The sequence below is a fragment of the Euprymna scolopes genome, chromosome 44 (assembly GCF_053919585.1).
Source record: "Euprymna scolopes isolate OS-2025 chromosome 44, ASM5391958v1, whole genome shotgun sequence".
NCBI lineage: Eukaryota > Metazoa > Mollusca > Cephalopoda > Sepiida > Sepiolidae > Euprymna > Euprymna scolopes.
This window is the reverse complement of record NC_136525.1, coordinates 942,578-966,994: the sequence shown is the minus strand read 5'-3', so window position 1 is coordinate 966,994 and position 24,417 is coordinate 942,578. Positions and strand designations below refer to the sequence as shown.

General features: G+C 31.2%; 1 protein-coding gene across 2 annotated transcripts in view; it reads left to right on the top strand.

Moving 5' to 3' along the window:
* LOC145268648 (uncharacterized) overlaps positions 1 to 23,787 on the top strand; it is a 366,656-nt gene extending 342,869 nt beyond the window's left edge. The window contains exons 10-13 of one of the 2 annotated variants that reach the window (XM_080124131.1): positions 3,611 to 3,688; positions 13,282 to 13,309; positions 18,855 to 18,899; positions 23,555 to 23,705. In XM_080124131.1, coding sequence (XP_079980257.1) covers positions 3,611 to 3,688; positions 13,282 to 13,309 — 106 coding nt within the window. In that variant the 3' untranslated portion in view covers positions 18,855 to 18,899; positions 23,555 to 23,705. Of the gene's footprint in view, positions 1 to 3,610; positions 3,689 to 13,281; positions 13,310 to 18,854; positions 18,900 to 23,554 lie in introns of both variants that reach the window. The other variant, XM_080124130.1, reaches the window with a different exon arrangement.
* Positions 23,788 to 24,417: the final 630 nt, after the last annotated feature.

Below are 24,417 nucleotides of genomic sequence, written 5' to 3'. Positions count from 1 at the left end.
ACACACACACAGACACGTTCACTTTTATATATATACTAGCATGGGTGCCAGGCGTTGCCCGGATGTTTAGAGGTGTATGCTGAGCAAAAAAAAAGGGGGTAATTTTTTAAACTTTGACCCCTATTATGACCCCTGAAAATTTATTGTTTTGGCCTCAAATCAAGTTATTACGTTAGATCCATGTCCACGGAACCTATATCTAAAATTTCAAGGGTGTAGACCCAAAATTGTCGGAGGAGTTTGGTAGAGTTCTTAAAGGTCAAATCGTTGAAATTTGACCCCTTAACAGCCAAATTTCTGGCTGACACCCGTCACATCGATTTTCCCAAATCTCAGTACCCGGTATTTCAAATTTCGAGTCTATAGACTAAAAATTGACAGAGTTATTGCGTAGGGAAATGTACACAGACACACAGACACACAGACAGACAGACAGACAGACACGTTCACTTTTATATATATATATATTTCTGTGGAAATATATTTTATTTCCTTATAATATATGTCAATCCTTATTTAAGAAGCTCAATGTAATTACAGAGCAAGATAGTGAATAACTGACAAAAGACAAGTTCCAAAGTTCATGATGTTGACCATCTTATAATTTATTTCTTTAATTCAGTTGACATTTACAATTCTTACAAGTATCTGTTTTGCAGAGCAAAAACAATCCTTTAATTATTATATCAATTAGTGAACCTATTTTGCCCTTTACTCATCAGAAGATTGTGTGTACGCAAAAACAACACGGCAACTAAAAGTACTTTTCAAAGCAAATAATACAAGAAAGTTAATTGCGTTTTGCTTTCATTTCAGGAAACAAAACCAATATTCAAATGTTAATAAGCAAAAAGGAAGAGAGAGGGAAAGGTTTGTGCAGGAATAAGGAGGATGAAAAGGGGGCAAAAGAAAGAAACCTATTTATCGTCAGCTTCATTTAGCAAAAAGACAATACATTCCCGCCAAAACAGATCAAATGATCTGGCGTTGGATTGTCCGCCATTTCTATTTCCGCAAAAAATAAATGAGTTTTATTTTTTGCCGATATTTTTGTTTTATTTAAAAAAAGAGGTCGTTATTTTTTTTTTTTTTTTAATTTATATTTGTGTTTATATTTTTGTTCATTGTTCCGTCATTTCGTTTAGAGGTTATTTTTCTCGCTATGATACTAAAAATAGTTGATGATGTAACGAGGGTCGTTCCAAACGTATTGAATCCTGTTTTGTTTGTTTTTTGTTTTGTTTTGTTTTTTTGTTTTTTGTTTGTTCGTTTTTTGTATAATAATAAAAGAAGTTGAAGAGCCACGAAGACGGGAGTTATACCATTACTATGAGTGACTATTTTTCTATATAGTCACCAGCATTTTCAATGAATTTTGTCAACGATGGGCGATGGCTGTTCATGGGCGTTCGGAGAGCGCTTTGTCATACAATTGTCATTCAAAAAGTAGTGCCTCCTATTTTTAACTAAAATAAGGTGAAGAGCTACAAAGACGTGAGTGGTACCATTAAATGAAAAAGTCAATATTTAATTATGTGTAGGGGTGCTCAGTTTCTAATGTTACGTTCTAGTAAATCGATCACCAATTTTCGAACCACTCGACGTTTTAGGCCAAATTTCGTGAATTTAGCCTTTTTTTAACCAGTTTGGCCTTTCTTTCTAAATTTCGCTTGAAATTTGCCATTTTTCAATTGTTTTATATGCATATTTATGGTTATTTTCAAGTTTCGTCACCCGACGTTTGCAAAGGTTTTGCCCGAACTATTTTTTTCTTCTTTTTGTTTTAAATACGCAATGTTCAATTTTCGCCACCCGACATTAACAATTTTTAAATTAACATGAAAACTCTTTAGTATACTTACGTGTGTGCACAGTTTCTAATACAACAAAACGATCCCCCATATTGGAATCACTCACCGAGAACAGGCACGACCCTTTTATATAAAAGATTTTTCATTTATCAATCTAAGGGCAATACTTAATGGTCAATGAACACTAAAGAAAAAGTTAATTTGGGGGGGTTTTCGGCTCTGTATTCCGTATTGTTTTCACTGGTCACCATGCTTGTTTTCGCGAGCGCGCATTCAATTTTTGCGATGAACGATGGCAGTGCATGGATGTTGGGGGCGCACTTTATCATACTAGGGTCATTCCAAGCCTCCTATGTTTTTAGATAAAATAGTTGAAGAGTTACGAAAACGGAAGTGGTACCGTTAAAACCAGCGACCTTTTGTGATCCAAAATTTATTGGGTACTTCTACAGTTTATCGCCGAAAACGGAAACGCCATTTTTTTCGGGCACCTGTTGTTAAAATCAGAGGGCGAAATCAGTATTTTAAACCATGACTGGCGATGTAAGAAATGAATAACAAAAAAAATTGTTTTATTTTCAATAAATGTTTTTACAATTTTATTTTAATAAATTTTTATACAATAAATGTTTTGATTTTCAAATGGCGCTCGCCCAGTTTAAACAATTATGAATGTCATTTTCATTTTCTGTTCTTAATACATACACACACACACACACACACACACACACACACACACACACACACACATATATATATATATATATATATATATATATATATATATATATGTATATATATATATATATAAAATAAAATAAAAATTACAATTAAATTTACCAAAATGATCCAAGATGGTATATTATTAATATTAAAGAATGAATATTTATAAAGTAATCTCAACCAGATGTAAAATAGGAGATAGAGCTTATATTAATTAGATTTATATTTTTGGACTTTACGGTCATTAAATAATTTACCTTCCACCAGACTATCCATTCATGTGTAATAACCTTTTTCCTCGCCATGTTCCCTCTGCTTCAATTTTTGTTATCAAGTATGATCTTTGACTTACTTGCAGTTTCATCAAATACTTTTGCGAGCAAAATCCGATCCCACATTTTGCTAATTCCTACCCTCTGATGAGAAGGAAAGTATTTCTTCGAAACTCCGCGGATTAAGGACTATCCACTTATTAAGTGTTTCCTTTTCAGATTAAATATGTTTTTAACTCTTTTCCAAAGTGTTTTTAACATGTTTTATTAACTATTTGCTCTTATATATATATATATATATATATATATATATATATATATATATATACGTTTCATAAAATAGTTTCCGGTTTTCATTAATTAATTCGAAACATTTCCAATTAAACAATTACGGATATATGTTCTCTTTGATTTTATTTATTTATTTATTTATTTCATAGTTCTTTCTGGAAGTAATTAATATCTTGTTCAATTTTTTTGTTATTTATTTCCTACTTCGGTCAGATAGTTTAAAATACTAATTTCGCCCTCTCGTTCTAATGACAGGTGCCCGAAAAAATGGCGTCTCCATTTTCGGCGATAAACTGTAGAAATACCATTTATTGTTCTACATAGTCACTGTGGTGAACGATGGCTGTGCATGGGCGTCCGTTACCATGTGTGTGTGTGTGTGTGTGTGTGTGTGTGTGTGTGTGTGTGTGTGTGTGTGTGTGTGTGTGTGTGTTATAACGAATGTTCACGTGTGCTACCTTTCATTTTTAGTAAATATTATTCAAGTAAATACTTTTTGGTTTTCTTTGACAGGAAACGACTTCCCAAGCGAAGAAACAATCCAAATTTTCCATTCACCGAGGAAAATGTCTCATTGTACGAAAAAGAGAAGTAAGTCACTTTCGAATTGTTATATATATATATATATATATATATATATATATATATATATATATATATATATATATATATATATATATATATATATATATATATTGGCATTTCGTTATATAATGCGCACATCTTTTTATAATAGTTTTTATCATCTTTTTTTTATCCGCAGATAGTTTTATATAAGACGCACGGTTTTTTTATAATAATTTTCTATTCTTCTCTTTATATCTACATTTTCTGTTTTAAAGGTGAAATCAGAAAGAAATATTTCCTTCAAAGGGAGATTACTCCTGAGTTTATTTGAAGAGTTCTTTCCCTTGCAAAATTGATTCTTTTTTGTGTTTATATACAGATTTTTTTTTTTTAAATTTTAGTTTTGACTCAGACAAAATAAACGATAAAGAAAATCACCTTTAAAATGACAATTTTTTAAGATTTTCGGGTACTTCTGCACTTTAGTGTCCGTTTCTCGTTGAGTTTTACCAGGCAACGCCAGGTGAACGACGGAAACCGCCGGATTATACCGGACGAATAGACGGTAAAAATTAGAAGAAAAAAAGGAAGGAAGGGAATAAGTTCAAAAGGTAAAAAAAAAAAAAAAAAAGAAAGAAAAAAAAAGAAAGAAAAGAAAAGAAAGGGTAGCGTATCATTGCGTTTCTTGTGAAAATGGAGGAAAATAAATCATTCCAGGCTGGGATTTATTTGTAAATCTCCAGATTTTATTGTAAACCTCCAGATACGGTCGTTACGTTTTGTCAGGAAAACTAGCTGCTGGCAAGAGAGAAGAGACGTAAAACATGTCGCCGAAAGTGTATCTTGAAACAACGAAGCGTAACCGGCGGTTTCGCCTGGAGGTAGACTAATGGAGATACTGGATCTCCTTACGCCATTGTACCTTTTTCGAGAGGTTCTATCTCTTGCTGCTTCGTAAGAAATTGTCGCACACATAAAACCTACGGCGAGAATGCGATAGCGTGTCGGATCACCTTCTCACCGACTGGAAACATTTTCTTGATAGATGTTTGACAAGACTATTTCCTTGTTTTTTGTTGTTGTTTTTTGTTTTTTGATGAAAAATACTTTTTTTTTTAATGTTGTACGTCGTTTGCTGTTCAAAACTTTTCTTTGGATATAAAGATAATCATTTTTTTTTTTTTAATTAAAAAAAAAAAAGTACGTTTCATTGAAAAAAAAATGTTACGAAAAATATTTATATACCCCAAACCAAAAAAAAAAAAATGTGTAAATACTTTTTCATTAATTTAATGAGTATAATGCCAAAATAATGTTTCATGCACAAACAAAACAAAAAATATATTTCTTCACTATTTCAAAGAAAGAAAATGTTATTACCTTCCTTCCCCACCCCCAAAAAATACAGAAACAAAAAACCCAAAATACAGGGGGGGGGGAACACTGTTGCCATTAAAAAAAAATAAAAACAGTAAAATTTATGAAATTATTACAGTAGGTTTTCCTCTTTGCTTTCTTTTTTTATTCGTTTTTTTTATTATTATTTACTTCTGTTCGCTCACTATAATCCGGGGTGGGGGGGGGTCCGTCGCCTGCCGAGCGTTGCCGAGCGAGACCACAGAAAAACGGGCACTAAACCGCAGAAGTACCAATATTCGAGTATGCTTAAAATGAATACTGCATTTAAATTTGTCGCAAACAAGTAGTTTTCCAGCAATGTAATTCCTTACATTATCCGTGGTGGTCATTTCTGTAGTGCAAACGCGCGCACTTTTTTGTCGTCATTTTAAAGGTGATTGTTAAGGTTGAAAGAAAGTTTTTTTTTTAAATGCCAAAAAAAAAGTTATCACCAGGTGGACAGAGAGTGGGTTCTGATTGTACGTTAAATTTATATAGAAAAATGATTCTAACTTTTTGAAAAAAAAAAATCTCCTCATATGATTAAAACTATTTCTCTGCACCACTTTTAAATGTTATATTCGTTTTCAGCATCCCCGAAAACCTAGAAAAGTCCTCATTGTAAATATTGTTTTGTAGTTGAACGAATCTTGAATAAAATTTTACTTCTAAGAGAGAATACTTGAGTTCAAATGAAGAGTTATTTCCCTTGCTAAAATTGATTTTGTTTACGTTTAAATACGGATTTTCAGTTAATAGATTATTTGTAATCTTCAGAGTAATCGTGATCATTATCTAGCGTAAAAAAATAATTCCGTGTCGGCAGTAAAAATGTTTTTTGGGTTTGTATTACTATACACACAGATTCGACACAGATTCGAAAAAGTTGTCAAAAAACAAATATTTCCTCAGGATGCGTTTTTTTAGAAACATACGATCCTTAAACAGTTAGCATTAAACGCGTACTAGCAATCAAAACTCTGAACACAGGAAATCCTATAAACAGATTTATTGAAGGTAGATATGGTAAAAAAAACGGTGAAAGATAGTGAGAGATAAAAAAAAAAATAAAAAAAAAAACGAGCCATACGGCTAGAAAGGCAGCTAGAATAGAGGGCAAAACACCAGTCAACCTGCCGGTGTCGAGTTAGGGGAAATTCTATAAGAAAAATGTCCGGCCAAGGGAGATAATTATTTAAGGGACAAATACATAACAAATAAATGTAATCAAAGGCAATATAAGTTCCTTTTCTACCTAAATGGATAATTTTCTAATGTTTTTATTTATTGTAACATGTTTATTCAGCTCGAAAAACACACAGTGTTTATCGATGTATTGGAAAATGTAAAACGGCGCCCGACTCTCTCCTTGACATGGTAAGTTTGGGAAAAGGAGTTACAAATAAAAAAACTAAACAAAATACTGTTAGAAATTCGCCTAATATATGTTACCGTAAAATAGGCTGACATATATTCGGTGGGTTTTTAAGAGTATTTTGCATTTTTTTTTTTTTTTAACCCCTTTTCCCAAATTTACTGTGTTCATGAGAGAGTCGGACGCTATTTTAAATTTTCTAATACATCGGTAAACACTGTATGCTTTTCGAGCTGAATAAACATGTTACATTAAATAAACACACTAGAAACATATCCAGTTAGGTAGAAAAGTAACTTATCTTGCCTTTGATAACATTTATTTGTTATATATTTTTTTGTGAAAACTTTTTTGAATCTATGTGTACAGTAATACAAACCCGTTTTTTTTTTGTTTTGTTTTGTTTTTTTAATATTATGGCATTAGGAATCATTTCGACAAAAAAAAATATTTTATTTTAAGCATATTAAGTGGAAAAAACAATCACGTTTAAAATGTGTCCAAAATCCGTGAACCAACGCCAAGATGGCGGTAAATCGGCTGCTCAAGAAAACGTCAACTCGATGACCTAAAAAGGAATCGCTAGAATATGAAACGAAAAACGCAACGAGGTAAAATTGAAAGTTTGAAACCAAAATAAAAACAGAATAAAAACTTTGAAAAACAACCATAAAAATATGCTATTGAAACCAATGTGTTAACAAAAATAATTTATTTAGAAAAATGAACTGTTATTTTACTTAAAAATATTTTTTTTAGATTTAATGTTTTTATAAAAATATTTTATGTACCAAAAACTGTTTTTCATAAAATATTTTATTTAAAACAATGTGTTAATAAAAATAATTTATTTTGAAAAGCAACTGTCATTTTACTTAACAAATGGTTATTTTAGATTTATGTTTTTATAAAAACATTTTTTGTACCAAAAACTGTTTTTCATAAAACTATTTTATTTAAAACAATATGTTAATAATAAAAAATAATTTATTTAGAAAAAACAACTGTCATTTTATTTTACAAATGGTTATTTTAGGTTTAATGTTTTTATAAAAATATTTTTTGTACCAAAAACTATTTTTCATAAACATATTTTATTTAAAAAAATAATTTATTTAGAAAGAACAACTGTCATTTTAATTTTTAATTTTTTTTTTTTTTTTTTTTAGATTATATGACTTTTTAAAAAAATATATTATGTTTTTTTTAGATTATATGATTTTTTTATAAAAAAAATATATTATGTACAAAAAAAACAGTTTTTCTTCTTTCTTTTCGATGCAACAAAGTATCTCACTAAATTTATTTGGGCAGAGTCTTTCACGCCACATAAATTCAAATAAATATGAATTGAAGCATGGACCCTAGACGTACCATATTGACGACGAAGTTTCCGTTTATTCTTAATCAATTTCTCGTTTTGTTCTGCTGATAACATTTCGTTTTTTTTTTTGTTTTTTTTAAGGGGGGGCGTAACAAGGTCAAGGCTTTTCACGAAGTTCAAGGTCTCATAACAGCCATATTGGCGTTGGTTCACGGACTTTGGACGCATTTAAAATGCGATTTTTTTTCTACTTTGATCAAAACCGGATTGTTTCTTCTTTAATCGATTTTTTTTTCGATTATCGACTTTCAATACCAACTCGCACCAGAACAATTTCGATACAAAACCTATAAGAACACGCTCAGACACATAAAGTAAATTTATGTGAACTAAAAAAACCAATCGGCCTAGTCATTTTTGAGTCCATATAGAACGAACAATTTCTCTCTCACAGACACAGGCAATTTGACTTTATATATAAAGAGAGATATTGCTGTTATTGACTATTTTATCGTAGTATTTTTATTTGCGTATATTTTTCTTTTCTGTTTTGTTGCTTTTTTGCTGTTTTCGATTTGTTTTGGTGCAGATTTTTGTTATTTCTTGCGTTCGTCATTTCAATATTTTATATCAATAAAAGTGCCCATACGATAACAGTCTAGAAACTTATTTAAGGCACCTCGTGTATATATATATATATATATATATATATATATATATATATATATATAACTATTTCATTTATTCACATAAATTTACTATACGAAAGTATAGATTTATGCGTAAACTTTAAGTATTTACTTCAAAAGTGCTCAATACGTAGGTAGAGCTAGTTAGTAATTTATAAAATATATATGGCGATTAAGCTACACTGAATATTCTGCGTTTCATCCAACTATAGGATTCGTCAGGCTTATGCGCATAGGCTTTAGGCGCATAAGCCTGACGAATCCTATAGTTGGATGAAACGCAGAATATTCAGTGTAGCTTAATCGCCATATATATTTTATAAATTACTATATATATATATATATATATATATATATATATATATATATATATATATATATATATATATATATAAATTACAATTAAATTTAACAAAATAATCCAAGATGGTAAAATTAAAGTATATTATAAATATTAAAGAATTAATATTTATAAAATTATCTCAGCCAGATGTAAAAGCTCGATAAAACCAAATAGGAAATAGAGCTTATAATATGAGCAAACAGTTAATAAGATATGTTAAAAAAACACTTTGAAATTAGTTAAAAACATATTTAATCTGAAAAGGAAACACTAGATAAATGGATAGTCCTTAATCCGCGGAGTTTCGAAGAAATACTTTCCTTCTCATCAGAGGGTAGGAATTAGCAAAATGCGGGATCGGATTTTGCAGGCAAAAGTATTTGATGAAACAAGTAAATCAATCTTACTTGAAAACAAAAAAGTGAAACAGAGGGAATATGGTAAATAAAAAGGTGATTATACATGAATGGATAGTCTGGTGGAAGATAAATAATCCAGTGACGGTAAAATCCAAATGTAAAACTTTAAGAAAGTTAAAAGAATTTCCATTTGTACAAGTAAAATCCAAGGAAATCACGTAATTGGAAAAAGAAGGTTAATAATAATCCAAAGGCAGAAATCCATGGAATAATTCACAAAAATGTGTACAAGGAAAAAAGAAAAGATTCCAATAATATTAATAAAAGAAAAATAAGATATGCTTTACACTCTACTTCCGATACATAAATATAAATAAGAAAAATCAAGAAACGTCATTTTTATTTTATTTTTTTATTTTATATTTTATTTTTTATTTATTTATTTATTCTTTATTCATTATTTATTATTTATTATTTATTTTCTATTTATTTATTAATTTTTTTATTTTCCATTTAGTGTCTTTTAACAATTCTTGCTGACATTTTTTTAAGTGATGACCTGTACATTTCAGTTGACTTATATTATTTTGCTAATTCCTACCCTCTGATGAGAAGGAAAGTATTTCTTTGAAACTCCGCGGATTAAGGACTATTCATTTATCTAGTGTTTCCTTTTCAGATTAAATATGTTTTTAACTCATTTCAAAGTGTTTTTAACATATTTTATTAACTGTTCCTCATATATATATATATATATATGTATATATATATATATATATATATATACATATATATACATACATGCATATATATATATATATATATATATATATATTATTCTTTCTGTAAATACAGTCACAAAGATAAATACAGAATAATAAAAAAATATATATAATTTGCTCTCTTTGATTGAGCATTACCAACGACCCTTGTTGAAATTCAATTATTCTTAATTTTTTAATATTTTTCAACCTGGAATACACACACACACACACACATATATATATATATATATATATATATATATATATATATATATATATATATATATATATATATATATATATATATATAGTAATTTATAAAATATACATGGCGATTAAGCTACACTGAATATTTCGCGTTTCATCCACTCTGGGACTTCTTCTAGAGTCCTAGAGTGGATGAAACGCGGAATATTCAGTGTAGCTTAATCGCCATATATATTTTATAAAGTCCTAGAGTGGATGAAACGCGGAATATTCAGTGTAGTTTAATCGCCATATATATTTTATAAATTACTAACTAGCTCTACTTAGGTATTGAGCACTTTTGAAGTAAATACTTAAAGTTTACGCATAAATCTCTACTTTCGTATATTCATTTTATGTGAGTAAATTAAGTAGTTATATATATATATATATATATATAATAGTGTTGGGACGATTAATCGGAATCGGAATTGGGAATCGGAAAAATCGAAACTTTTTGGGGTATCGGAATTGGTATCAGAATCGGAAAATTTTGTATTTATTTTCCGATAGCAAAACGGTTCTTTTAATTATCTCTTTTTTTATTTGATTTTGTTTGAAACAAAATCTCACGCAGCTGGTAGTAATGACAAAATACGAAATATTTATTTTAAACTAAAAGTTAAACTATAATCTGCAGATTATCTCCGCTAGTGTATTCTCATGTTTGAGCAAATATTCGCACACTTAACGTGTGTTTTTACTGTAATCGGAAAAAATAACAACTTTATATTAAATAATCAGGAGTTTATAAAGAATCGGAATCGGTACTTGTATCGGAATTGCAAAAATATTGAAATCGTCCCATCATTAATATATATATATATATATATATATATATATATATATATATATATATATATATATAGGTAGAGAGAGAGAGAGAGAGAGAGAATTTTAGTCATTCAATGAATTTAAAAATTTATGACGCGAAATTACATTGTGATGTGGATTACTCAAAATACAGTTTGGATCATTTTACCTCACTGCTATCAAAGACATTCACTTCAGATTTTACCATGCAATTTGGATGTGAATTTTTGTATCCTTTTCATAAACTTCCCTTAATCTATGACATTTAAATACTTAAACAACTTTTAATTGTGATTTTCCATGTCTCACTGACTTTAGCAAATAACGTGTAAACCATTATAACTATTTGCTGATATTTTCTCCTCTGAAGAGATGATAGACGTCGAAATCCTATAGGATAAGGAGTTAAAATATTTCAAATGTATTTTTGTCTTACATAGAATAATAAAAATCCTATAGGATCAGGAGTTAATATATTTCAAATGTATTCTTTGTTTTACATAGAATAATAAAAATCTACCGCTCTACCCTCCCCTGTTTTATCTAGTAAAGGTATATACGTTCAGAGATTACAGTTAGGATGTCTGCTGTGGAACGAGCTTACCTAAATCCATATTTTTTGTCAGTCAGGTGTTTAGCAACTGTAAGGTGATGGACTAGAGCTTGGTTAATTAAGGACTCAAATATTTTGGCGAAAAGCGGTATAAGGCTAATGGGGCGATAATTTAATGGGTCAATTCTTTCGCCAGAATTCTTGAAAACTGGTACCACAGAAGTGGTTTTCCAGTAGTCAGGAAAGTAAGATTCGTTACTATATATATATTCGTACTATACCATATTTAAATAACAATTAGGGAAAGGAAAATTATGTTCTCAACTTTTTTACTAACTCAGTGTTTCAGATGTAAAGGAGAACTTTAATGGAATCTTCGAATATCTAACTATCTCATATAGAAATCAAGGGTTAGTCCAGTAGATATCTCACTGCTGATGCAATTCTCTATCTATATAAGAGGCAGATATGTCCAAGGATGGAATACTGTTGCCACATATGGGCAGGAGCTGCTAGAAAAGACTTGCCCTGCCTTGATAGGGTTCAAAATAGACTTCGTGGCCTGGTGGGAGATGTCCTTTTCTCTTCCTTGCAACCTCTATCTCACAGAAGAGATGTGGCGAGTTCGTCTCTGCTTTATCGTTATTTTCATGGAAAGTGTTCGACTGAGCTTCAATCTATTGTCCCCTCTCGCCAAACTTTCACAAGAAACACTAGACTAGCTGAAAACATTATCAATAATTTTCCCCACTCTTTATCTGTGCCTAAACCTAAACATAGATTCCATGATCAAAGCTTCTTTCTTAGAACTGCACGTCTGTGGAATTGTCTTCCGTTTTCCTGCTTTCCAGCTGTCTATAATATGGCTGTCTTCAAGTCCAACGTGAACAAGTTTCTGATGAGCCGTTCAACTTAAGTTAACAAATTTGCCGAACTTCCATTATTATCGATTACTATATTGTCCTTTTGACTACTCTACACTCTAACCCTTATCCTTGAGTGGCCTATCGGCCTTGATAAGTGGTGACGCCTATGTAAAAAAAAAAAAAAAAAAAAAGGAAAGAGGCTCCCAGACTTCTGAGGACTTCAACTAAAGTAAAATTAAACAACTTAAGAAATCTAATTTATAAAGCTCGCTATGTTTGTTTGTCTGTCTGTCTCCATATTTTTAAACTCTGTCTCCTCTGAAACTAAAAGTCGAAGAGCTGCACTAGGGGCCCCAAATGATTGGATTTTTTATGGGCCGTCCTTTTATGGGTCTTTAGCCGGTCAAAATAGTTTTAAGGGGTTAAAAAGGAGTGAAAATTGAAAAAAATCGTTATACATTTGTACGTTCATCTTAGTTTATTTTTAATCAGTTCATATGCATGTCACGTTGGTACAGTGGTAACGTCACCAGCTTTGAATACTACAATTTTGGTTTCGGTTTCGATTCTAGCTGATGATACCTAACACTTTTTTTTTTTTTTTTTACTTTGGAAATCACGACTCTATAATAATAATAATATATACAAAATCTGGACAAATTAAAATATCATATTTAAGCGTATTTTACGACTGAGCAAAGCCGGGCGACCCCTTCCCCCCCCCTGTTAGTTTATACACACAGAAAGATGCATGTATATAAAATATTGAAATACGTATATTGTTTATTTTTGTTTTTTTTTTGTTGCATTTTTATTTACTTATATTTTTTCTTTTTTTTCTTTTCTTTCTTTTCTTTTTTTTTCTTTCTTTTATTCTTCTTTTCCAGGGACAGCGTTGTCGTATTCTATGATTAAGTATTTTTATTTTCTTCTTCGCCTTGCCGACAATTTACCGAACCAGTACCCCCGACACACCGACACACCGACACCCTAAATCCCCACCCTAATCTCCACCCGTCCTAACTATCCTCATTTGTCTAGGCAACATCTTTCCTTATAGATGCATGACGGTCCTCTATCCTTTTATTCATTTCGTGCACTCATCATTTTTTATACATTTTTCAATGTATTCTTCTCAATCGTAACTGATTTGAAGTATATTCTTCTGAACATCGAAGCGAAGCAGTTGTGTTTAATATAAAGCTCCTTTTCTTCTGGTAGCATGTAGGTTTTTACTAATATCAACAACTGAGGAGAAAAGAAAGGGACAAAATATTAATGACAATTTGTCAGATATCAGAGACATGTGTTGCTTCCCAAAGATTCCTGATCTCTAAATTCCTAAAAAGAAATCGAAAAATTCTATTAGGAATTAAAAGATTATAATTAAAACTGACGGGTTCAGGATATGGTGTCACAAACAGGAAGTCGCCACTGACACGTAGCAGATAAGCTGATAAAATCTTTTTCTTGGTGCAGAAGCGCAGAAGATAGCTTATTTGAGTAATTGATGGGATGGAAAACAAGAAGATAATATACATACATTATGCTGAGAAAGAAAGAGAAAAAAAAACCTTGAACCCAAAACGATTTTGTTGTCATTCTAAAAAAAATTTGGTGCTTGTGCACTTTTGCCACCATGCTATGTTTAAATAGTTTTTTCAAGTAAAATTCAAACTTCACCATATCTTTTTTATTATTAAATTTTTAGATGGAAGCAAAGGATAGTTACAAAATACCCTCTCCTCCAAATGTTAAGAATACCTTTCAAAATAATAACGTTATTTGTTTTCAGCAAGGTGGCAAAAGTGCACAATACCAAAAATTTTATTAAAAAGAAAACGTAAAAGAAGAAAAAAGCAATAACGAAAAGTGGGGAAGAACAAGCTACTGCTGCGTGTTATCAAAACGATTCAAGATAATTTAGGGCAAACAGTTACCTGTGATTCACCACAAGCACGCTCACTGTCGACCTCGCAAATTTTGCGCATCACCTGCTGCGTGTATGCACATTGTAACGTATTAGAATTTTATTAAATACACTGTGCATAATATATCACTATCTATCCCTGTATTTTTAAACGTAACAACAAAATTTACAATGATTAAAGCAATACATTGTTACTCTCACTCTCTCTCTCTCTCTCTCTCTATATATATATATATATATATATATATATATATATATATATACACGAGAGGTGTGTGAGTTCTATGATAAAATCTTTGATTAAATTTGAATAAAGTAAAATACGTATAAGATACATTTGAAAGCCAAATCATAACGCAATATTACGAAAATAGACAAATATTTCATTTGTTTGAAATTTATAATTTATATATTTCGGAGTAAACTTTCATCGTCAGAATTTTGTACTTTTTTTTCTTATTTTTCTTTTTTTTTCTCTTGCAATGTTGTTAAGTAAGAGAAAAGAAAAATCAGTTAGTAAAATTCCGCGTGTTGTTTCTCAGCGGTGATAATTTGAAATGTCGGAACGATGCGTTAGCTACGCGAGAATAACGTCGGGGGGGGGGGGGCGAGAGACACGTTAATTTAATTTGAATAAAATAAAATACGTATAAGATACGTTTTAAAACAAAATAACAACGAAATATTATAAAAATAAACAAATATGTTACTTGTTTGAAATTTGAAATAAAATATTTGTTTATTTTCATAATATTGCGCTGTGATTTGGCTTTTTAAACATATTATATATATATATATATATATATATATATATATATATATATATACATATATATATATTATATAGATTTTTTATGTATTATATATGTTATATATACATTATATAGATACATTTATTATATATATTATATGCATATTATATATAGATAGATATATTATATATATAAATATATAGTATATATATTATAGTAATTTATAAAATATATATGGCGATTAAGTATATATATTATATATAGATATATATATATTATATACATATTATATATATATACATATATATATATATATATATATATATATATATATATATATATATATATATATATTGTACCTATTTACTATGCCTCCCCACGGGACAGTGTTAGACACCAGGGTCGTTTTTTAACGTGGAGAAAAGGTACAAAAATAAAAATTGTCTCAGTCGTGAAGGATTTCTCCTCCACCGAAAGAGAACAAGAAAATGAAGTGCAGCATCTGAAGAACAGATGGTATTTATTTGCTCCCCCACTGAGCAAATTAGGCACAAGGCCGTTTTTAATGTGAGGTAAAAACCAGCTCCCCTAAAAGTAGGCAAAAAGGGGGCACTCTGGTTACCAAAAATAATAATTGTCCCAGTATAGAGGGTTTCCCCTCCATTGACTGGTACAAATTATCTTTAGTGCAGCATCTGAAGAACAGATACTATACTTTGATCTTGATTAACAAAATTAAGTCTTCAAAAAATGAATTGTGTAGCAACAGAAAGTGTATTTCATTTAAGTTACAATTGTTTCCATACCAGTCGGACAATTTCAAGCATTATGGCGTTTGAAAATTCTCACATAACCAGCATTCCTTTAGACTTCTTGAATAAAAACACCGTTGACAATAGAACATTGTTTAAAGAAAATTTCCTTAACGGAAATGAAGCATGCGAAAACATTTACCCTGGAGGCATTTTCCGTCAAAAGCCCATATATATATATATATATATATATATATATTTATATATATATATATATATATATATATATATATATATATATATATACGAGCAAACAGTTAATAAAACATGTTAAAAAACACTTTGAAATGAGTTCAAAAAATATTTAATCTGAAAAGGAAACACTAGATAAGTGGATAGTTATTAATCCGCGGAGTTTCGAAGAAATACTTTTCTTCTCATCAGAGGGTAGGAATTAGCAAAATGCGGGATCGGATTTTGCTAATTCCTACCCTCTGATGAGAAGGAAAGTATTTCTTCGAAACTCCGCGGATTAAGGACTATCCACTTATCTAGTGTTTCCTTTTCAGATTAAATATGTTTTTAACTCATTTCAAATGTTTTTAACATGTTTTATTAAATGTTTGCTCGTATTATAAGCTCTATTTCCTATTTGGTTTTATCGAGCTTTTACATCTGGCTAAGATAACTTTATAAATGCGCATAAGCCTGAAGAATCCTAGAGTGGATGAAACGCGAAATATTCAGTGTAGCTTAATCGCCATATATATTTTATAAGTAACTAACTAGCTCTACCTACGTATTGAGCACTTTTGAAGTAAATACTTAAAGTTTACGCATAAATTTATACTTTCGTATATTCATTTTATGTGAGTAAATGAAGTAGTTATATATATATACTAGCGGGGGTACCCGGCGTTGCCCGAGTGTTTGTTTCCGGGACGGGGGGAGTTTTAAAAAATGTTATGGTAGGTAAGTAGGAAGGATCAAACCCGGAGTCATTAGTAAAAGTAGGAAAATAAAGTGTGAAAAAAAAAAAAAAAAAAAAAAGCATCTGCAACGTTAACAGTTCGGCCACCAAGAAAAGTCCATTCCAGTTGTTTAGGAAAAAAAAAAAAAAAAACCACTGTGGTAGGTCGGCGCGAACGTGAAAATATAATGTGAATTGTCCAGCACCCTAACCACTACGCCACAGAGCACTGCAGCTTAGTTTAGTGATTTTAAATCACTTAACATGATGATAGAACTACGAAGCCAAACCGGTGTTCTCTTCTCAACTGTTCCTTGTGAACGATCTCCAAACAGTGTTAAGTGGTGGCAGGGGGAGGAGGAATTTTTAGGAGAGAAAATATTTTACCACTTCCATTGATCTTAACCGATTTTGGCCGTGACTTCTCAGCAGAAAAAGTATAGAAATCTAAGATTATCGAGGAATTTGATAACTAATAAGCCTATAACAAACCTCAGATATTGTTCTGCCGTTTGTGCATAATGTATTTGCATGAAATATCTTGATTTTAAATCCTATTAAGGTCAAAATCCCACGGGAAAAAATGAGTTCATTTTATTTATATATATATATAATAATATAATAATAATAATATAATAAAGAAGAGAAGATAACTTGGGAAGATGTGAAAGTCAAATGGTGCCAGGCCAGGAGAGTAACGCCTGTTCTTCTGATATGGCGATATGCGCGTTAAGGAGCAGAGCGTCGTTTTGCAAAAGAAACATAATTTTGCTGATCTTGCCACGTTTCTTTAATTTGGTCACTTCTCAATTTCCTCAAAAGTGAACCTTGGAAAGGTCTCTGATAATCGTGGTATCCTTTGCCTGGAAGTCTATCATCACTGCTTCGTTCTGGTCACAGAAGACTATGAGAATGACCTTAGCAAGTGATCGATTAAACTCTAATCTATAGTCCCCCCTTGCCAAACTTTCACAAAAAAAAACACTCAATTAGCTACAATCACTATACATGATTTCTCCTACTCTCTATCTGTGTCTAAACCTAAAAGCAGATTCCATGAACAAAGCTTCTTTCTCAGAACTGCCCGCCTGTGGAACATTGTTCTGCTGCCCTGATAACCGGATAAATACAACATGGCAGTCTGCAAATCCAATGTAAATAAATTCTTTATGAGCCGTCCTCTAAAATTATCAAATTCTACCCAATTTACACCATTAACGATTACTACACTATCATCTTACATGCATTAACCATTCAGGCCTTGATAAGTAGGGACACCCAAGTAATAAAAACAAGTTTCGCCTTCTTCTTTATTTGGAGATAGTAGGTCCGAGGTTTTTGTGTTTCCAATATTTCTCAAGTGGTTAGAAATCGTCGTATACGTTACGTCTAATTCAGAAGCAAGTTCTCGAACATTTTTTGCGTTGATTGGCTTCGATTAAGACTCTTAATTGATCGTTGTCAACATCCGATGGCCGACCACTACGCTCACCATTCAGTAGTGGTTCCTGTGCCTAATGTTTCGTTGATATTGCGAGCTGTTTCAGCAGCTTTTTGGCCTAGCTCGAATTAAAATAAGAAAATTGTGAGAATTTGCCTTTTTTTCCAACTCGTATTCAAAGTTCTGAAAAGAAGACATAATTATTTTAAAACGTTTGTAATTTAAACGATTAGATAGAGCGAACACCGCCATTTAAAATGATATATAAAGTTAAGGTATTATAACGAAAACCCATTTCAAAATACATCATTTGAAATCAAAATTAAAAATTTCGCAAGAAGTTTCTTCTCAGCTAATTATATTAACTGTCCATTATATTAAACTTAACACTAATAAAATAGAATGGTTTGCTCCAGCTGAGCGTTCAAACTTCTAATTATATATACTTCGAACTATATATTACACAATATAATACAAGTTATATATATTTTTTTTTTGCACAAGTGTCAGATAAATCGATGCTAAAAGGTTTACTACATCACAGATCGATTTGATTAATCGATAATCAACATGAAAGTTTGATTTTCATTCGATCGTCTTTTTTTCTTTTTACAGTATGATAAATGGTCAAGGGGAAGATACCGAATTCCAACCCGTCTGGTAAGTAAATCGTTTAGAAATTACTTATATGTGCTGACGATATTTCTTTGTTCGCGAATAACACTGCTGATGCGCAACCACTGTTACGCAAGCTAGGAAAGTCCGCAAATGACATTGGTCTCCACATTAATGCGGATAAGACAAAGTTTATGACTTTCAATGTGAAAGGAGAGATCAGGGCTCTGGTTGGAACAACACTGAAAGAAGTCGCTGAGTTTACGTATCTGGGCAGCAACATAGTTTCCACAGAGAGAGATATCGAAATTCGCATCTCAAAAGCATGGGCCGCATTGAATGGGCTATGTTCAGTATGGACGTCAAGGCTAACTGACAAACTGAAAATGCAGTTCTTCAGGGCAGTGATAGAGTCTGCACTTATATACGGTGCTACAACCTGGATACTTACCAAAAGATTGGAAAGAAAACTGGACGGCACATTCACCCGTATGCTACGAACAGTATTAAATATATCTTGGCAAAATCATCCAACTAAGAAATAGAATTTTCGGCTTTCTATTATGATTAAGTTTGAAACAGAATTTTCAACTTTCTATTATGATTAAGTTTGAAATAGAATTTTCAACTTTCTATTACGATTAAGTTGGAAATAGAATTTTCGGCTTTCTATTACGATTAAGTTTGAAATAGAATTTTCAACTTTCTATTACAATTAAGTTGGAAACAGAATTTTCAACTTTCTATTATGATTAAGTTTGAAATAGAATTTTCAACTTTCTATTACAATTAAGTTGGAAACAGAATTTTCAACTTTCTATTATGATTAAGTTTGAAATAGAATTTTCAACTTTCTATTACAATTAAGTTGGAAATAGAATTTTTGGCTTTCTATTACGATTAAGTTGGAAATAGAATTCTCGACTGTCTATTACGATTAAGTTGGAAATAGAATTTTCGACTTTCTATCAAGATTAAGTTTGTAATATAATTTTCAACTTTCTATTACGATTAAGTTTGAAATAGAATTTTCGACTTTCTATCACGGTTAAGTTTGTAATAGAATTTTCAACTTTCTATTACGATTAAGTTGGAAATAGAATTTTCGACTTTCTATCACGGTTAAGTTTGTAATATAATTTTCAACTTTCTATTACGATTAAGTTGGTAATAGAATTTTCAACTTTCTATTATGATTAAGTTTGTAATATAATTTTCAACTTTCTATTACGATTAAGTTTGAAATAGAATTTTCAACTTTCTATCACGGTTAAGTTTGTAATAGAATTTCCAACTTTCTATTACGATTAAGTTTGTAATAGAATTTTCGAACGTCTATTACGATTAAGTTGGAAATAGAATTTTCGACTTTCTATCACGGTTAAGTTTGTAATAGAATTTTCAACTTTCTATTATGATTAAGTTGTAATAGAATTTTCAATTTTCTATTACGATTAAGTTTGTAATATTTTCGACTTTCTCTTACGATTAAGTTTGTAATAGAATTTTCAACTTTAATTATGAGTATTTTCATGTGCATAAGGTGTCTGTTAGATAGATTACCGGATTGCTGACAGAACCGAAAACGCGTCGAGGGTTCAACGGTGAATTTGGAAATGTGCCAAAGGTTATGGTTGAAAGTTTTTTCAAAAACCGATTATACAGAATGAAACCTGGGTTTATCATTATCATCCAAAAACTAAAGCTCAGTTAATGCAGTAGAAACACTTGAACTCACCATCTCCAAAGAAGCCAATGATGCAACCAAACGCTAGCAAGATCATACTCGCAGTCTTCTGAGACCAAGACGGAATAGTGATGATAGATTTCTTTGCAAAAAATACCACAATTACAGAGGCTTATTATACTTCACTTTCGGGGAAATTAAGAGAAGTTGTCGAAATTAAAAGGCGGAGCAAGATCGGCAAAGACGATCAATATGACGCTTCGGCCCCCAATTGGCATGTCGCCAGATTAGAAACACGCGCGTGTGACTTTGATATCCTTCATCATCCCTCCAACTCTCCTGATCTGTCACCAGCAGCAATTAAGTTTGGTTTTCGAAAGGAAAGGGTTTCTAAATGGCGCATCTTTAATTTCAGAAGTCACGTCGTGTATGGTGGACCAATCTCAGGTGTTCTATAAAAGTAAAATGGTCTTCAGAGTTGCATAAAACGATGAGAGAAATATGGAACTCTGGATAATGATTAACACACCAGGGGTATTGCTGAATTATCTGAGCCAGATGATTATTATTATTATCTTGTAGATTGAGTTAGATTTGTTTTAAAGAGAAAAATACAATTCAAGGACAAATATGGTTAAATGACGTTTTAGGAGTTTAACTTGACTAGATTCTATAAACAATAATAGCAAAAAGAGGCTATGAACAATAATAACAAAAAGAAATTTTAGATAAATAAAAACAAATATATTTTACTAGAAAAAAATGTTAGAACACGCAAAAAAAATACGTGGTGAGGGTGGATCATTCGATTTATGCCTTTGGTCACGTGGAGTTAATGACGAAACGAGAGAGTTTGAAAGACACGTATCAGTTAGCCCAGAGTTCGGAGTCAGAGAGTTAGCAGACGTGATCAGTAATCAGAGAAAGAAATACGATGGTGCACAGTAATGGCTCCAAGTAAATGGAAATATCGATAGTAAAAAGCTAGGACTAGCGTTACAGCTTTCCAATGGTGGAAACATCCGAAATAAAGCTGCTGTATATACCACCAAGGCTTTTGGTCGTGCGAATCTTCGTTTGCAGCTTTTCGGGGGATCCATCTAATCAAGATCAACCCAAGATGAACAAGTTATGTTTTCCTGTTGACTAATGTACAACACCAGAGAATGTTATTTGCCTCTTAATGTTATAATTATTATATGCCCTGTTTAAACAATCACTAAGCGATCAATATGCACATTCATATCTAGACAATCAAATATATAAGCACATCATATATACATTTCTCCATGTAAAACCTTAGAGATTGTTATTTGTCTCTTAATGTTGTAATTGTTATATGCCCTGTTTAAACAATCACTAGACGATCAGATATGTACACGTCAATAAACACATCATATATGATGATTGCAACGTCTTGTCAGACGAGTGCCACTCCCTCAGACATTTAAAATCCATGAGCCCAAATAGATGAGGGAGTATCTATACAAAGATGATGTTACAGAGTCTTAGATTTGTACGACAGCTGTCTCTCTCTCTCTCTCGGTTCAAAATGTTGAGATCCAGCAACAAGCAAGAGCAAGATAGCCAGCAACAAATTAAACTGCAGACCAGCTTAATGCGGGTGCTGGTCTTCCGCTTTATGGTTTTTTAAATCAGAGATTTGCTTCTCCTAGAAAGGTTGCCTTCACCACGGCTTACGAGAGCCCTCTCCACTCCAAAACATCATATATACAACCCTCCATATCGACAATAGTGCAAGCGTTTAAGAAACTAGTTATTCTAGACAATATGTTTGATGTACATAATTGTATCGCTTAACAAATGTATGAAAGGTGCTGTAGTGTCAAACTGCACTTTATGAATCTGTTATTTCTCCTTTAATGTTATAATTGTTATATACCCTGTTTAAATAATCAGTAGATGATTAAAAAACACATTCATATCAAGACGATCAAATATATATATACGCGTCAATAAACACATCATATATACAACAGTCCACATCATAAAGAAAGCCTCGACAATATTACATATTCGTTCTGGCGCCATAATATCATAATATATGCAGACGCCCAGATACGTAACAGATAGTGTTGTATTAGCAAATTGAACATGTTGTAAAATGGGATGGATATGACGAGCGTATATATGTGCGTTCATGCACGTCTAGTTTGTATAATATACGTGTGTATGAAACCGATGCTCGTGTGTTGTCTAGTGGTTATAACTGTTTGTTGTGGGTGAACGGGTGAGCGTGTTTACACATATTCAAACAGAAATGTTCGCGTAACATGGACAAGGTAACAGTCATAAGTTCGAGACAGGTTCAACAAACATGACACATAAGCGCAGAATGTCTGTTTGATGACGGACTACTAACCTTAAGCTGTGGCTCACTTCGTCTCTCTCTGACTTTTACTTGTATCTCTAGTCTATATATCGAAACTTATTCTTTCTTTGTTACACAGCCAGTTCCATTGTTTATTATTTTTTTATACATTGAATTCATAAATCTATTTTATTAGATATATATTTCTGTAACATTTTATTGTTTATAAATCCAAATCTAAGTTTAAATTTCTCCGTTAGATTTTAGCATAAATATTTCAGCCAAACATTCCTTTCTTTCAAAACATTCTCTCTGCATATCTTTTTCTACATAACAATTAACAAATCAATAATAATAATAATCGCTCAGATCTTTGGCATTGTCCTTCATAACATAACACAGATACTACGCTGTGATCATAGTCAAAAGGCCCAACATAAAAGATAGATAAATAACTATGCCAAATTTCGTTGCTCTATTGCTATAAGAAATGAGTTAGGGGCATTATTTATTGAGCATCGATCGTAATATGCTTTAATTTTTTTCTCTTTTTTTTTGTTTGATTTTTTTCTTGTCTTTTGGTACATATGTATTTTCTGTGACCAGATACCGGTGCATAAGAAATAATGTCACTTCCAAAACTACATTTAATTTTCTTTTCTTTCTTTTTCTTTCTTGTAGTACAAGTGCCGTTCCAGACACTGCTTTCTCGAACCCGATGTACGAGGAACGAAACAGCCGACAACAACTCCTGGCGAATGACTCGAGTACGAGATGTTAACTCGCGAGATCTCGTCGTGTCCCATCGGGAAAAGAAAGAAAGAAAAAAAAACGTCACATCTTCTCTTTCACTTTTATTTTATCTGTCTCTCTCTCTCGTACTCTTTCTAATCAACAATTTATTATTATTATTATTATTATTATTATTATTATTATTATTATTATTATTATTATTATTATTATCGGTGATTATTTATAATGACCCCGCCATGTAAAATGCGCCTTATTATTATTTATAAAGTTCAGTTTTAAGAGATGGGCATCCGATAGTCATAAACACTTAGAATATCAATGCGTTTTGATAACAAACAAATCGTTTCTTTACTATTATTTAAATTTTAGATTTTTTTTTCTGAATACGTTTCCGCCATGTTTGTTACTACATTTATTAGACCATAGCAGAGCACAAAAGACGTTCACTGATTTTACCCGGGGTTGGTTTTCGCCCGTTTCGTTATAATTCTATTTTATTTAAAGAATTTATTTTAGTTCGTTGCTTATGCGGATTACAGACCGCTGAAATTCTGTTTAAAATCCAAATATGTTTTAATCTTCTTTTCTTTTCTAGTTTTACCTACCATAGTCTAGTTTATCATAGTCTGTCATAAGGAATGTTTTTTTGTTATTAATTTTAAAATCACTTTTAATAAACCTTGTTTTATTGAAATTTTCTCATCAATTACTTTAAATTTTTTTTACCAGGAGTTTTTTATTACGTTTTAATAAATTATTCCTGTCGTTTATTTTTTAAATAAATTATTGTT